This window comes from Camellia sinensis, chromosome 4 (assembly GCF_055761805.1).
Source record: "Camellia sinensis isolate YWXY chromosome 4, ASM5576180v1, whole genome shotgun sequence".
NCBI lineage: Eukaryota > Viridiplantae > Streptophyta > Magnoliopsida > Ericales > Theaceae > Camellia > Camellia sinensis.
The window spans coordinates 114413735-114429136 of NC_138964.1; the positions used below are offsets into that span (position 1 = coordinate 114413735).

General features: G+C 32.2%; 1 protein-coding gene across 1 annotated transcript; it reads left to right on the forward strand.

Annotated features, from left to right (window-relative positions):
- The first annotated feature begins 252 nt into the window (after nt 1-252).
- On the forward strand, nt 253-15156 carry LOC145823986 (uncharacterized). Its single transcript, XM_082923570.1, has 6 exons — nt 253-510; nt 13691-13776; nt 14135-14302; nt 14446-14626; nt 14937-14993; nt 15082-15156. The coding sequence occupies exons 1-6, from the start codon at nt 253-255 to the stop codon at nt 15154-15156; spliced, it is 825 nt and encodes a 274-aa protein (XP_082779696.1).
- The last annotated feature ends 246 nt before the right edge of the window (nt 15157-15402 follow it).

Sequence of the window (15402 nt, forward strand, 5' to 3'; positions counted from 1 at the left end):
CTATCTCGCCCTCCTTGTCTTCTTCTTTTCAGCCTTCTTCTTAATCACACTCGTCTACTTCTTCTTCTTCACCCCACTCTCTTCTATCTCGTCTTCTATCTCTTTTTCACCACTCGCTTCTGTTCTTCTTCCTCATCGAGAGACAAAAAAAAAAAAAAAAAAAAAAAAAACTGAACGGAGGGGGCTAAACCTTAGTCTATTTGCTTCTATTTCTCTATAACTCATTTATTTGACACCTCTCATCTTTAACCCATGGCTTCCTTATCCCGTTCCCTCACTCTATTTCCAGACCTAAACGATCCCATAAGCTCTGCTGGATTGAGTGCCTCTACTCCTACTCTTCTTGTCATTCCTCTACCTAACCTTTCTATGATGTCGATTGAGCAAATCATGGCAGCTCAATCTGACATAAAAGTCAATCATTTCACACTGACGTCCTGCATGGAGACGGTGACGGCAGTCACAAAATTGGCTCACCGATTGCAGAACATGACAAGTGAGCTTCATCAGGTAAACGCCCAACTCGCTCTTCTCTAGCGCATGTACAAGGATGCGCGAGCAGAGATAGGCGCACTGAAGGCCGAAAATAAAGAGCTTAAACGGAAGACCACCTCCATGGCCTGATTTGGAGCAACGTCGTTCTTGGCTTTTGACAGTCAGCGAGGAGTCATCGCTCTCGACGAAAGCACGGGGGCAGGGGCGTCAAGGGTCGCCCAAGGTGATAAAAAGAAGAAGAAAACGATGGAAGAGGCGAGTAAGTAAGATCGGCGTATGGCCGAAAAAAAAAATGAAGGTGTTTTTTTTTTTTCTTTTTGATCGGCGTGTGGCCATAAAAAAAATGAAGGGTGTTTTTTTTTATGTAAATATTTGTATTTTGATTTGTTTTTGTTTTTATGTTTAAGTACTGAAAAATGAAATTAAAAAGAAGAAAAAAATAAGAAAATTAAGTCCAAACAAAAAAAATAATAATGAGAAAAAAAATAAAAATAAAAGAAATTAAGCCTAATAGCAAAATAAAAAAAAAATAAATAAAATAATACCAGCAGAAATTAAACTTAATGGAGTGTTGGTGTTGCTGGATTGGTAATGCAAAAAAAATACCATGAGGGTTTAAAAAAAATCAATGTATGCAAAGTTAACTTTACCTCAAGATGCAAAACCAAAAAAAAAAAAAAATTATACAGTTTAGAATAGCAAACTGTTAAGGAGAATAAATGTATGAAGGACTTGAGAACATTCAACTGATATAAATGTTTTCATATCAATGTAGCAATACACATATATCATTTTAACAAAAATTCAAGTTTCACAGTCATAACAAAACTTTTTAAGTAGAAATCGACATTCTAAGCTCGCTACGAATAAAATTGAAGCGAGCCTTGCTTAGGGGTTTTGTGAAAATTTCAGCCAATTGCTTGTCAGTGTTTACAAATTCAAGTATAATATCTCCTTTTTTAACATGATTTCTTAAAAAATGATGTCAAATTTCAATATGTTTTGTTCGTGAGTGTTGAACCGGATTTTTGCTTAAATTGATGACACTAGTATTATCACATTTAACAGGGATATGATCATAATGCAAATCAAAGTCCTCAAATTGTTGTTTCATCCAAAGTATTTGGGCATAACAACTTCCGGAAGCTATATATTTAGCTTCGGCTGTTGATAAAGCAACAAAATTTTACTTTTTGCTAAACCAAGATACTAATGAGTTACCAAGAAAGTGACAAATGCCACTGGTGCTTTTTCTATCAAATTTGCATCCGGCAAAGTCGGCATCCGAGTAACTAATTAAATCAAATGCAACATCTCTAGGATAAAACAATCCCAAATTTTGAGTGCCAACAAGATATCTAAAAATTCTTTTAACAGCACTGAGATGTGATTCCTTAGGATTTGATTGATATCTAGCACACATACAAACACTATACATAATATCGGGTCTACTTGCAGTTAAATAAAGAAGTGAGCCAATCATACCTCGATATTTTGTTTGATCAATGGACTTACCTTTTTTCATCTTTGTCTATCTTAATGGATGTGTTCATAGGTGTTCTAACTATTTTTGAGTCATATATACCAAATTTTTTGAGTAGTTCTTTTGTGTACTTAGCTTGGTTGATTAAAATTTCTTCCTTACATTGTTTGATTTGAAACCCAAGGAAATAATTTAGCTCCCCCATCATGCTCATCTCAAACTCACCTTCTATACACTTAGCAAATTCCTTACATAAGGTTTCATTAGTAGCACCAAATATAATGTCATCAACATATATTTGCACAATAAGCAAATCATCATTTTTAGTTTTAACAAAAAGTGTTGTGTCAATCGTTCCTCTAGAAAAATTATTTTCAATAAAAAATTTACTTAATCGTTCATACCATGCACGAGGTGCTTGTTTCTAACCATATAAAGTTTTTGATAGTTTAAAAACATGATTTGAAAAAGTAGGATCTTCAAAACCTGGGGGTTGTTTAACATAAACTTCCTCATTTATAAAACCATTAAGAAATGCACTTTTTACATCCATTTGATAAAGTTTGAAATCTCTAAAACATGCAAATGCAAGTAACATGCGAATGGCTTCTAATCTAGCAACCGGAGCAAAGGTTTCATTGAAATCAATACATTCTTCTTGATTGTATCCTTGTGCAACAAGTCTAGCCTTGTTTCTTATAATTGTGGCGGATTCATTAAGCTTGTTTTGAAAAATCCATTTGGTACCCGATAATGGTATGATCTTTAGGTTTTGGCACAAGTTTCCACACTTTGTTTCTCTCAAATTGGTTGAGCTCTTCATGCATAGCTGTCATCCAATGTTCATCGAATTCAGTTTATTAAAAGTTTTTAGGCTCAATCTGTGAGAGAAAAGCCAAGTTACTACAAATATTTCTAAGTAAAGCGCGACTTTCAATACCTTGTGTAGGGTCACCTAGGATTAAATCCTTAGGGTGATTATGAACAAACTTCCATTCTTTTGACAAATCATCATTGTTTCCTCCTTCTTCTTGAGGTGGGAGAATAGGTTGTTCTATCTCTTTGTTCAACTTACATAGTTGGTTCTCTTCTTTGTAGATACTTGAATCTTCCACATTCGGTTCAAAATCTATATTATCACTAACAATTTGCTTTTGAGTAGAGATGTTAGTTTCATCAAATGCCACATGTATAGATTCTTCCACAATAAGAGTTCTTTTATTAAAAACACGATAAACTTTGCTAGTTAAGGAATAGCCAAGAAAAATTGCTTCATCAGATTTTGAATCAAATTTACCTAAGTTATCCTTACCATTATTATGCACAAAACATTTACAACCAAAAACATGTAAGTGACTAATGTTGGGCTTTCTATCATGCCAAAGTTCATAAGGAGTTTTTTTGAGAATAGGTCTAATTAATACACGATTTAAAATATAGTATGCGGCATGAACGGCTTCGGCCAAAAAATATTTAGGAAGATTATTTTCGTAAAGCATTGTTCTACTTATCTCTTCTAAAGTTCTATTCTTCCTTTCTACTACACCATTTTGTTGAGGGTTCTAGGTGCTGAAAAATTATGTCCAATACCATGCTCATCACAAAACAATTCAAATTTCTTATTTTCAAGTTCTTTACCATGGTCGGTTCGAATATTAGTAATGAGAAAGCCTTTTTGATTTTGAATTCTACGACAGAGTTTTGTGAAAGAAGAAAATGTTTCATCTTTGTGTGCTAAAAACATAACCAATGTAAACCTTGAATAATCATCAACAATAAACAAGACAATAACGTTTACCACCTAGACCATATGTCCTTGAGGGACCAAATAAATCCATATGTAGTAGTTGTAAAGGTCTAGTTGTGGAAATATGAGATTTTGATTTAAATGATGTTTTAGTTTGTTTTCCTTGTTGACAAGTACTACAAAGATGATCTTTTTCAAATTTAATTTTTGGAAGTCCAATGACCAAATCCTTTCTAAAAAATTTAGCAATTAAATCCATATGAGCATGACCAAGTCTTCTATGCCATAACCAACTATTTTCATTATTAACATATAAACATTTAGCATCACTAGCATAGAGATCATTAAGATGAAAAACATAAACATTATCATGACGATTACCAACCAATAAAGCTTTATGATCATTTGTGCTTTCAATTGTGCAATGTGATTTATCAAAAATAACTCGATTACCTTTATCACATAATTGACTAATACTAAGTAGGTTATGCTTAAGTCCATCAACAAGTAAAACATTTTCAATAGAAGGTGGGAGAAATACCAATGGTACCAATACCGATGATTTTTCCTTTTTTGTTGTCTCCAAAAGTAACAAATCCTCCATCTTTCGATGATAGTTTAGTAAAGAATAATTTATCTCCGGTCATGTGTCTGGAACATCCACTATCAAGGTACCACTTCATTTCTTTAGCTTTGGATTTAAAACAAACCTACAAGATGACAATCAAGTGTTGGTTTTTGGTACCCATAGTTTCTTTGGTTCTTCTTGATTAGTTTTGTTAGATCCCTTAACAATCCAAATCTTTTTAATTCCCATGTTTATATTATTTTTGAATGGGCAAGAAGATATATAATGGCCTTTCTTTCTACAATAATGACAAGTAATACGAGGGTGAGTCATGAGAGGTGCCTTTTCAAAAATTGTATTGAGATTCTTTTGTTTTTTAATAGGGTCATATCCAATGCCCGCCTTATCGAAAACACATCTTTGATTGCCAAGAAGTATGTTAAGATTATCTCTACCTTTTACAAAATTTCAAGTGTTTTTGTTAAATCATCAACATTGTTTTGTAAAGCAATTTTCTCATTAGAGATGGTGTCAAAATCATTTTTCAAAATAATTTTTTCTTTCTTTAATTCTTCTACATTAATAGATAAAGACGCAACAGATTTCTTCAACACATTATTTTTGGCACAAACTTTTCTAAATTCATTTGATAGTTCATGGAATACACGTTCAAGTTCTTCATAAAGAGTAGTTACCTCATCTTGAATAGAGTTTTCAACTTCAAGAGCCATGAGACATAAGTTGGTTACTTCATTTTCAATTTTATCACTTGAGCTTTCATCTTCACTTTCTTCCCAAGCTGCTACCATGGCCTTTTTTTTTTTTTTTTTTGTAGTCTTTTCCATGATTCTTTAATTTTGCACAATCCATCTTCATATGTCCAGGATTTTTGCACTCATAGCAAATTATAGGCTCTTTCTTGTTATCTTTGTTGTACTCTTTTTTGAAATGTCTTCTTCCTCTATAATTGTTTTTCTTTAAGTGTTTTTTGAGATTTCTACTAAACATGGCATAGCTTTCTTCCTCACTGGAGTTTTCATGTTCTTCTTCATTTGATAAGGCTTTGAATGCAATTCCACTTTTCTTTTTGTTTTCAACATTCTCATGTCCTTTCATGGTGATCTCATGAGTCATAAGGGAACCCATAAGCTCATCCAATTCAAGTGTAGAGAGATTTTTGGCTTCTATAATGACCGTGACCTTTGCTTCCCAATTCTTTGGTAAACACTTAAGAATTTTTCTTACCATCTCATTGTTAGTATAAGTTTTGCAAAGAGATTTCAAAGAGTTTACAATTTCAGTAAATCTAGTAAACATACTTAAAATAGATTCATCAAAGTTCATTTTAAACAATTCATAACTATGAACAAGCATATCAATACGAGATTCCTTCAATTGGTTTGTACCTTCATACGTTACCTCAAGTTTGTCCCAAATTTCTTTTGCCGAATCACAACTTGAAATTCTATTATACTCCTTAGAGTCTAATCCACAAACAATGGTGAGTTTGGCTTTAGCATTGGCTTACAATAATTTATGATCTTTCTCATCACATTCATCTTCAGTTTTAGGTACACTAATATTGTTTACTAATTTGGTAGGAATTTTTGGACCTTTGGTGACAATAATCCACATGGCATAATCAGTGGCTTGTAAATATAGGGTCATCTTATCCTTCCAATAGCTATAGTTGTTTCCGTCAAACAATGATGGCCTATTTGTGACTTGTCCTTCAGCTAAGGTTGCCATGGATTGAAACTCCTAAATGGTTAAATCTAAAATAAGAGTCTAGGCTTTGATACCAATTGTTACCCAAAAGACAACCTAAGAGGGGGGGTGAATTAGGTTTTTATAATTAAAATGAATAATACCCTAATAAAAATTATGACTAGCACAATAGATAAATATAATTAATGAAATAAAAATAATTAAAACAAGTGTCTTAACAACTATGTTAGTTAATGATTTTAGCACAGTAAAAATGTGAAATATAGATATGGAAATTTAAAATAAAATAAAGAGATAAGGGAGAGAGAGGCAAACAAATTTATAGTGGTTCGGTTTCAACTCGGCCTACGTCCACTCCTCAAGCTTCACTTGAGATTTTTCACTATACTCTAGTTTCACAGGGTGCTAGCAACCTTTTCACAGATGGAGCAATCCTCCACAGATTTTATACTGACTTTCTAAGTCAAGAACACTGAGTGTACTACACTCTTACAAGATTGAAAAGAAGGTGTTTTTGCTTTTACAGAAAACTAAAAGAATTATCTCTCAAAGATAGATATAAAAATGAAGCTCTGATTTTTCTATAAACCTCACACATGAAAGATGGGCTTAAAGCTATAAGGCTTAGTGTATAATTTCTGAGAATAGATGTGAGTGATTATAGATCAAAGAATATTTTCAAGTTTTTGTAACTTGTTTATATTAGAGGCTTTGGTATGTATAATGAAAATTATAGCCGTTTATAGCCGTTGTAGTCATTTGAATTTATAGTCGTTTATAGCCGTTGTACTTCCATCATTATCAATTTGAATATCTTCCACTTCATCATTACAAATTTGAATATCTTCCACTTGAACCTTTTGAACCTTTTGGCCTTTTGAACCTTTATAGCCGTTTATAGCCGTTGTACTTCCATCATTACTAATTTGAATATCTTCCACTTGAACCTTTTGAACTGCTGTTGTGCTGAGCTGTTTGAACCTTTGTTTTGAGCTGTTTGAACTCCTGATTTAATCAAATATTAAATACATTCTAACAACATTTAGGATAAAGGTTTATGTGAGAAATAATAGGACAAAATAAATTTTGATTTTTTTAAAAGCTAAAATCATCAAAATAAATGTTAATTTTATTTTTCTCTTTCAAATAAATCATCAAAATAAATTTTGATTTTATTTTTCTCTTCCAAATAAATTAAAACATAATTAAATAAATTATCAAAATAAATAAGTCTAACAAATGAAATATTGTATATTTGTTGTATAAATGAATTTGAAACTAGGAAGACTGAAACCTTTTCAATTCTTGTATTGCTTTGGCATTTTTATACTTTTATCCTATATATATCGTTGAACTCTTTTGGAAATTGGTTGAATTATTAAAGTAAATAATATGACTAAATTCAGGATGTGTAAAAAATGTTTAAAAATTGAATTAAATTGGTTTGAGGTTGTTGGTGAAAATTCAAAAACCTGCACAGAATTAGGTGTCCAATTGTCCTTATAGTTAATAGCCAAACAACGTGAATTTTTGGTAGTTCTAATAGATTACTTGTAGACACACTGCCTAGGGATTTCCTTGTGTATTATTTACGATTTAATAATTTGTCTTTTGAAATGATTGGAACTCAGAATGTTTTTAAAAGGATTGACATTATCGCATAAGAAATGAAAACGTTTTAACATGAAATGACATTGTTTACATTCATGATCATACACATGTTAATCTTATATACATTATATTATTCCTATTGAGCGTTGGTGCTTATCTCTTCGTAGAAAACCATTTTTAAGTATATGTGAGATGCCTTTGTCTCGTTAAAGGCTTAAGATTGATGTCACTACAAGAAAATACACAATTGGCGACCACTTTTGCCGACTAAAAATATTTTGGTCGCCAAAAGTTGTGGAATTGGCGACTACAAATTATGTTAGTCGGTAAAAGTACAATATTTAGCTACTAAATTTTTTTAGTCGGGGTATATTAATTTTTGGCGACTAAAAAAAAATTTAGTCGTTAAAATCTCACAATTGCAGACAAAAAAAAATTTAGTCGCTAAATTTGCCACAATTGGCGACTAAAAAAATATTTGGTCGCTGTATATATAGTTTTGGCAACTAAAATAATTTAGTCGCTGAAAGAAAAATAAAAATTTACTTTTTATCTTTGGCGACCAAAAGTTTGGTCGGCAAAAATTTAATTTCAACAACTAAAAAATATTTTGGTCGCTGTATATATAGTTTTGGCAACTAAAATATTTTAGTCGCTGAAAGAAAAATAAAAATTTACTTTTTATCTTTGGCAACCAAAAGTTTGGTTGGCAAAAATTTAATTTCAACAACAAAAAAATATTTTGGTCACTGTATATATAGTTTTGGCAACTAAAATATTTTAGTCGCTGAAAGAAAAATAAAAATTTACTTTTTATCTTTGGCGACCAAAACTTTGGTCGGCAAAAATTTAATTTCAGCGACTGAAAAACATTTTGGTCGCTGTATATATAGTTTTGGCAACTAAAATAATTTAGTCGCTGAAAGAAAAATAAAAATTTATTTTTGTATCTTTCGCGACCAAAAGTTTGGTCGGCAAAAATTTAATTTCAGCGACTAAAAAATATTTTGGTCATTGTATATACAGTTTTGGCAACTAAAACATTTTAGTCGCTAAAAGAAAAAGAAAAATTTACTTTTTATCTTTGGCGACCAAAAGTTTGGTCGGCAAAAATTTAATTTCAGCGACTAAAAAATATTTTGGTCGCTGTATATATAGTTTTGGCAACTAAAATATTTTAGTCGCTGAAAGAAAAATAAAAATTTACTTTTTATCATTGGCGACCAAAAGTTTGGTCGGAAAAAATTTAATTTCAGCGACAAAAAAATATTTTGGTCGCTGTATATATAGTTTTGGCAACTAAAATATTTTAGTCGCTGAATGAAAAATAAAAATTCACTTGTTATCTTTGGTGACCAAAATTTTGGTCGGCAAAAATTTAATTTCAGCGACTAAAAAATATTTTAGTCGCGGTATAAATAGTTTTGGCAACTAAAATAATTTAGTCGCTGAATGAAAAATAAAAATATATTTTTTATCTTTCGCGACCAATGAGTGTGGTCGGCAAAAATTTAATTTCAGCGAGTAAAAAATATTTTGGTCGTCGTATATATAGTTTTGGCAACTAAAATAATTTAGTCGCTGAATGAAAAAAAATATATATATTTTTCATCTTTCGCGACCAATGAGTGTGGTTGGCAAAAATTTAATTTCAGCGACTAAAAAATATTTTGGTCCCTGTATATATAGTTTTGGCAACTAAAATAATTTAGTCGCTGAAAAAAAAATAAAAATTCATTTTTTATCTTAGGCGACCAAAATTTTGGTCGGCAAAAAATTAATTTCAGCGACTAAAAAATATTTTAGTCGCCGTATAAATAGTTTTGGCAACTAAAATAATTTAGTTGCTGAATGAAAAATAAAAATTCACTTTTTATCTTTGGTGACCAAAATTTTGGTTGGCAAAAATTTAATTTCAGCGACTAAAAAATATTTTAGTCGCTATATGGATAGTTTTGGCAACTAAAATAATTTAGTCGCTGAATGAAAATAAAAATATATTTTTTATCTTTCACGACCAATGAGTGTGGTCGGCAAAAATTTAATTTCAGCGACTAAAAAATATTTTGGTCACTGTATATATAGTTTTGGCAACTAAAATAATTTAGTCGCTGAATGAAAAAAAAATATATATTTTTCATCTTTCGCGACCAATGAGTGTGGTTGGCAAAAATTTAATTTCAGCGACTAAAAAATATTTTGGTCGCTATATATATAGTTTTGGCAACTAAAATAATTTGGTCGCTGAAAAAAAAATAAAAATTCACTTTTTATCTTTGGCGACCAAAATTTTGGTCGGCAAAAAATTAATTTCAGCGACTAAAAAATATTTTAGTCGCAGTATAGATAGTTTTGGTGACTAAAATAATTTAGTCGCTGAATGAAAAATAAAAATTTACTTTTTATCTTTGGTGACCAAAATTTTGGTCGGCAAAAATTTAATTTCAGCGACTAAAAAATATTTTGGTCGCTGTATATATAGTTTTGGCAACTAAAATAATTTAGTCGCTGAAAAAAAATAAAAATTCACTTTTTATCTTAGGCGACCAAAATTTTGGTCGGCAAAAAATTAATTTCAGCGACTAAAAAATATTTTACTCGTCGTATAAATAGTTTTGGCAACTAAAATAATTTAGTCGCTGAAAGACAAATTTAAATTTACTTTCACTCATCACTCTTTCTCTTTCTTTCTATCTGTCTGTCTGTCTCTTTCTCTCTGTGTCTCTATCTCTGTCTCTCTTCTCTTTCTCTCTCTCTCACTCATCACTCTTCTCTGTCTGTCTGTCTCTCTCTTTCTCTCCGTGTCTCTATTTTTGTCTCTATCTCTCTTCTCTTCTCTTTCTCATTCATCACTCTTCTATGTCTGTCTGTCTGTCTCTCTCTCTCTATGTCTCTCGTTCATCTCTCTTCTCTCTTGCTCATCTCTCTTCTCTCGCTCTCTCCTATCTCTCTTTTCTCTCTGTCTCTCTCGCTCATCTCTCTTATCTCTATCTCTCTCTCTCTGTCTTTCTCGTTCATCTCTCTTCTCTCTATGTCTCTCTTGCTCATCTCTCTTCTCTGTCTCTCTCTCTGTGTCTATCTCGTTCATTTCTCCTTTCTCTCTCTCCTCTCTCTTTGTCTCTTTTTCTGTCTCTCACTCTCTATCTCTTTTTCTGTCTGTCTTTCTCTCTCTTACTTATCACTCTTCTCTGTCTGTCTGTCTTTGTCTCTGTCTCTTTTTCTCTCTCTCATCTCTCTATCTCTCTCATCTTTTTTCTTTCTCTATCTCTCTCACTCATCTCTCTTCTCTCTATCTCTCTCTCTCTGTCTTTCCTACTCATCTTTCTTCTCTCTCTATCTCTCTTTTGTTCTATGTCTTTCTCTCGACCATCTCTTTTCGTTCTCTTTTTCTCTCTCTTTGTTTATCTCTCACTCATCTCTTGTTTCTCTCTGTTTATGTCTTTATCTCTCTCTCTCTATATATCTCTCTCTCTCTCTCTATCTCTTTCTCTCTCTTTCTATCTCTATCTCTCTCTCACTCATCACTCTTTTCTCTCTCTATGTCTCTTTCTCTATCTCTTGTTCATTTCTTTTTGTTGTCTCCCTCTCTCTCTCTGTGTGTCTATCTCTCGCTTATCTTGTTTTCTCTCTCTCTTTTTTTTCCTCTCTTTCAGTCACTCATCACTCTTATCTCTGGCTCTCTCTATCTCTCTTCCTTATCTTTCTTCTCCCTCTTACTCTCTCTATATCTCTTGTTCATCTCTTTTTGCTGTCTTTCTCTTTCTCTCTCTCTCTTTGTCTATCTCTCGCTCATCTTGTTTATCTCTTTTTTTTTTCTTTCTCTCTATCTCTCTCTTTCTCTCACTCATCTCTCTTTTCTCTCAATCGTTCATTTCTCTCAATCACACTCATCTCTTTTTCTGAGCCCATTGTTGTTGAAAGAGGAAAAAGTCAAAAAATGAAATGGGTCTCTCTTTCTCTCTGTCTCTCGCTCATTTCTCTTCTCTCTCGCTCTCATTCATCTCTCTTCTCTATCTCTCTCATCTCTTTTCAAATATTTTTTTTCAATTATTTTTTTTCCAATTATGTTTTTTCCAATTATAATGTGTATGATCCCATCGTCATAAATAAAAAAAATAAATATAAATATTTTAGACAAACATGTTTTTAAGTTTATATTTTAAATTTTTTTAAACCATTTTGTTCAAACCAAACGCATGTTTTTTTTAGCCCATGTTTTTTTTGGTTAGGTTTGGCTACCAAACTTATTTAGTCGCCGAATGAAAAACTTATTTAGAGATGAGGCACTTATTAATTACAATTTTTTATTTAAAAAAAAAACATGATCAACATTAAGATAATTCTAATTTTATAGGCTAAATTTAAGCATAAGAATTATTACAAAACATTATTAATAAAAACAAAGCAAAATTCTATAATAATGTATAATAGCTCGGTGCGGGATGTTGATGTAAATTTGTAATTTTAGCACAAAAAATTATGGTTCAGTTGATTCCTAATTTTGGAAAATAAAAACAAATCATTTATTGCACAAATAATTATAAAATTTATTAGAGTACTATGTGTCTGTTTGGCAGAACTTAAAAGTAGCTTATTTCAGCTTTCAGCTTAATTTAAGCTATTTTGATGTGTTTGGTTTAGCTTATAGCTTATAGTTTTTTGGAAGTCAGAAATCAGCTTATTCTTTGAGTGGGGCAGGAGATGTTTAATTTATAAGTCAGAAATCAGCTTATGTTCATAGTTATAAGCTATAAGCTGTTTAGGCATAAGCTATAAGTATTTTCCCACAACTCTACCAAACAGGGCCAATATAACGTTGCCAAAATAAAATTTCGTAGGACCAAAATTGAAATTTGCTCGGCAAAGGTTGAATATGAAAGGGCAAAGGTTGAATATGAAAGAGCAAAAAAAAGCAGGAAAATTAAAAGAAAAAAAATTACTGACCAAAGTAATTTGGTCATTTTTTTCAAACTCTTTTATACAGTATATACCGCAAACCACTCCCGCTCACCACTCCTCACATGCACCTCATTGTCGATTCTCCTGCTCCATTGTAGTCACCAAAGTCGCTCCTCCTCCATCATCGCAGTCGCATGTGTGGCTTCTTCGACCAAGCATCAGTGGCGCTTCGAGAAGTACTTGGGCCTCCATTGTTAGGTATGTATGTTATCTATATTTCTCTCTCTCTCAATCTTTGTATTACTCACATGGTTGCTCTCTATTTTCGCACCTAACAGCACCACCATCACAATTTTTCTGCTACTACCAGTTCGCCTATCTTCAAATAACCCCGAGATCAAGTATGGGTCCTCTCTTTCTTTGTCACTCAATTTCTCTATTTTCCTTTGTTTTCCCTAATTTTCAAAACCCTAATGAGTGAATATTTGAAGGGATGGCCTCAAATCATAGTGCGTGGCTTTGGTTAGTCAATTCAATATATATAATTAAAATATTAATTTCTTGTTCGAAATCAATACTTTACGCAAAATCCCTCTTCAGTCTATCAAATATTTGTTGATTCATAGTTGGGTCCATAAAAAGAGGGTTCGAATCAAACTCCATGCTTTATAAATGCCAATGCGAATAACATAAAATAAAAAAGAACATCTGAAGTCTCTGGTGGTGGGTCCTGAGCCAGTGATTGACTAAGTAAAATCCACGATCAGTGCTAGTGCTGGAGATGAGGGTATTTTTGGGGCTTAACAGTTGTGCATAGTGGTGAAGAATGTGAATGGCAATGGATTTGAAAGGAGCTTAGGATGGGGAAGAATATTTGTAATTGAAGAGTGACCGAAAGAAAAGTTATGTCATCATTCATTCTTAATAAGATTAAGTTTTTAATGCTTTACCTTATTCTTTCTGTTGAGAGTGTAGACAAATATGTTTTGGAATTCGAAGGTGTTCACAGTCTGACACCTTGTATCTGTTTCGGCACCTGTATCTGTGTCCACAAATTATAGGGTAACAGTTCTTTTTTCAGGATTCAAGTCATCTGTTTTACTGTAGCAAAACTTCATTTGTTTATAATTTTTATGACCTTGCTATAGTTGATTTTCAGGTTCAAGCCGTCGCATGGAATCATCATGTGCCACAAGTTCTACTTAGTGGATCCTTTGATCATACAGTAGTCATGGTAATGGAAATGTTTTATTCGGTCTGTTTATTAATTATAAACTTCAAAATTATTGTTTTCCTGCATTTTGCTTCTTTTTTTTATTTTTTTTTTTGTGCGCGCTCGTGCATTCACTTTGCTAATGGAAATGATCTCCAGTAACTTCTTCTTCTTCTTCTGAGCATATAATCAAGTTTCAACTTCTAATTAGGTCGCTCCGACTAGTCTCTGATTGTTTCTGAGGAAATTCTGGAAAATAAAAGGAAAATTTTCACTTAACTCATCCTAGAAGTTGAAGTCATTATTTTCATTACTTAATAATATCTATCTCCATCTTCAATTATGAATTTTGAACACAATATTCTGCACACGGTGTTGTTTGTTTTGCAGGAGTGGTTGTCCAGTTTCATCGGTGGGTGATACTAGTGAGCGTCTTCATAAGGATTCAATTACAGCAATCTGTTATGGTGCAAAAAAAGGTAACCTTTTCGTATCAGTCGGTGATGACAAACTAGTTAAGATTTGGAACGCCGATTCTTGGCGCTGTATATGTACTGTGTAAGTCTTCAATTGTTTTGAATTGGGTTTTAACACTTGTTTCATTGGTAAGATCCAATTTTTTTTAATGGCATTGTTAAGATATTCTAGACTGATGGGTTTAACTTCAAATTCAAATTGCGTGATTGTTGTAAATGTAACAGGTCATCAAAGAAGAGACTAAGTGCTGTTGCCATCAGCAATGATGGTCTGTTTGTTTGTTTTGCTGACAAATTTGGGGTTGTTTGGGTTATGGATTTGGATGGATTACATGAAAATCAAGCTTCACTCAGTAAGAAGGCAGTACTAATTCTTGCCCAATACTGTAGCATCATTACTAGCCTGGTTTGTCGTTTGTTATCTTTGTATCTTTTCTCTTCTTCATTGCTCTGTTCTATATATAGGCATTTGTTAATGCCTACCTATTTCCATCATAATTATATCAAAAAACAGATCATAACATTAATAATAAATCTAAGACTTGGCAATGCAGATTTATGCTTAGCAATTATGGGTAATTTGTTTCAGTATATTATCATAGACATTTCTACCATTCAAAGTTTTTTTATTTTTGTGAATCAGTGGTCATTTCTCCCATTAATGACAGAAAAAAAATGGGATGGATATTATTCTAAACAGTTGTATCTTCTTACAGAAATACTCACCAGATGGACGATTCATTGTTCGTGCTGCTTGGGATTTTAAAATTTGTGTAACTCATTTTCCTCCCCATTGAAATAAATAATTATTTAGTCAATTCCATTTTATTTCTTTATCCAATAATGTTAATCTTATGACAGGTTACTGTGTTTCCCAAGAAGCCTTTGGATAGAGCTCATGAGATACAGAGTTTTTGCCTTGGGCATACCGAGTGAGTGATTTTTTTTGTTATCACATGTTTATATTACATCAGTGGTAAGAGAAAACGAAGTTGACAGCAGACAGGAATTGGGGTTTTGGCTTATGTCTCTGAGAATTTTGCTGCTTGAGCTAAAAATAAAGATTTTTTTTGGAAAAGTTATTAACATAGTGACATTGAGAATCCGATTGTAGCATCTATCTGACATAATGGTCCAGATTAACTTAATACATTTTGTTATAACAGACGGATGTTTTTTGGC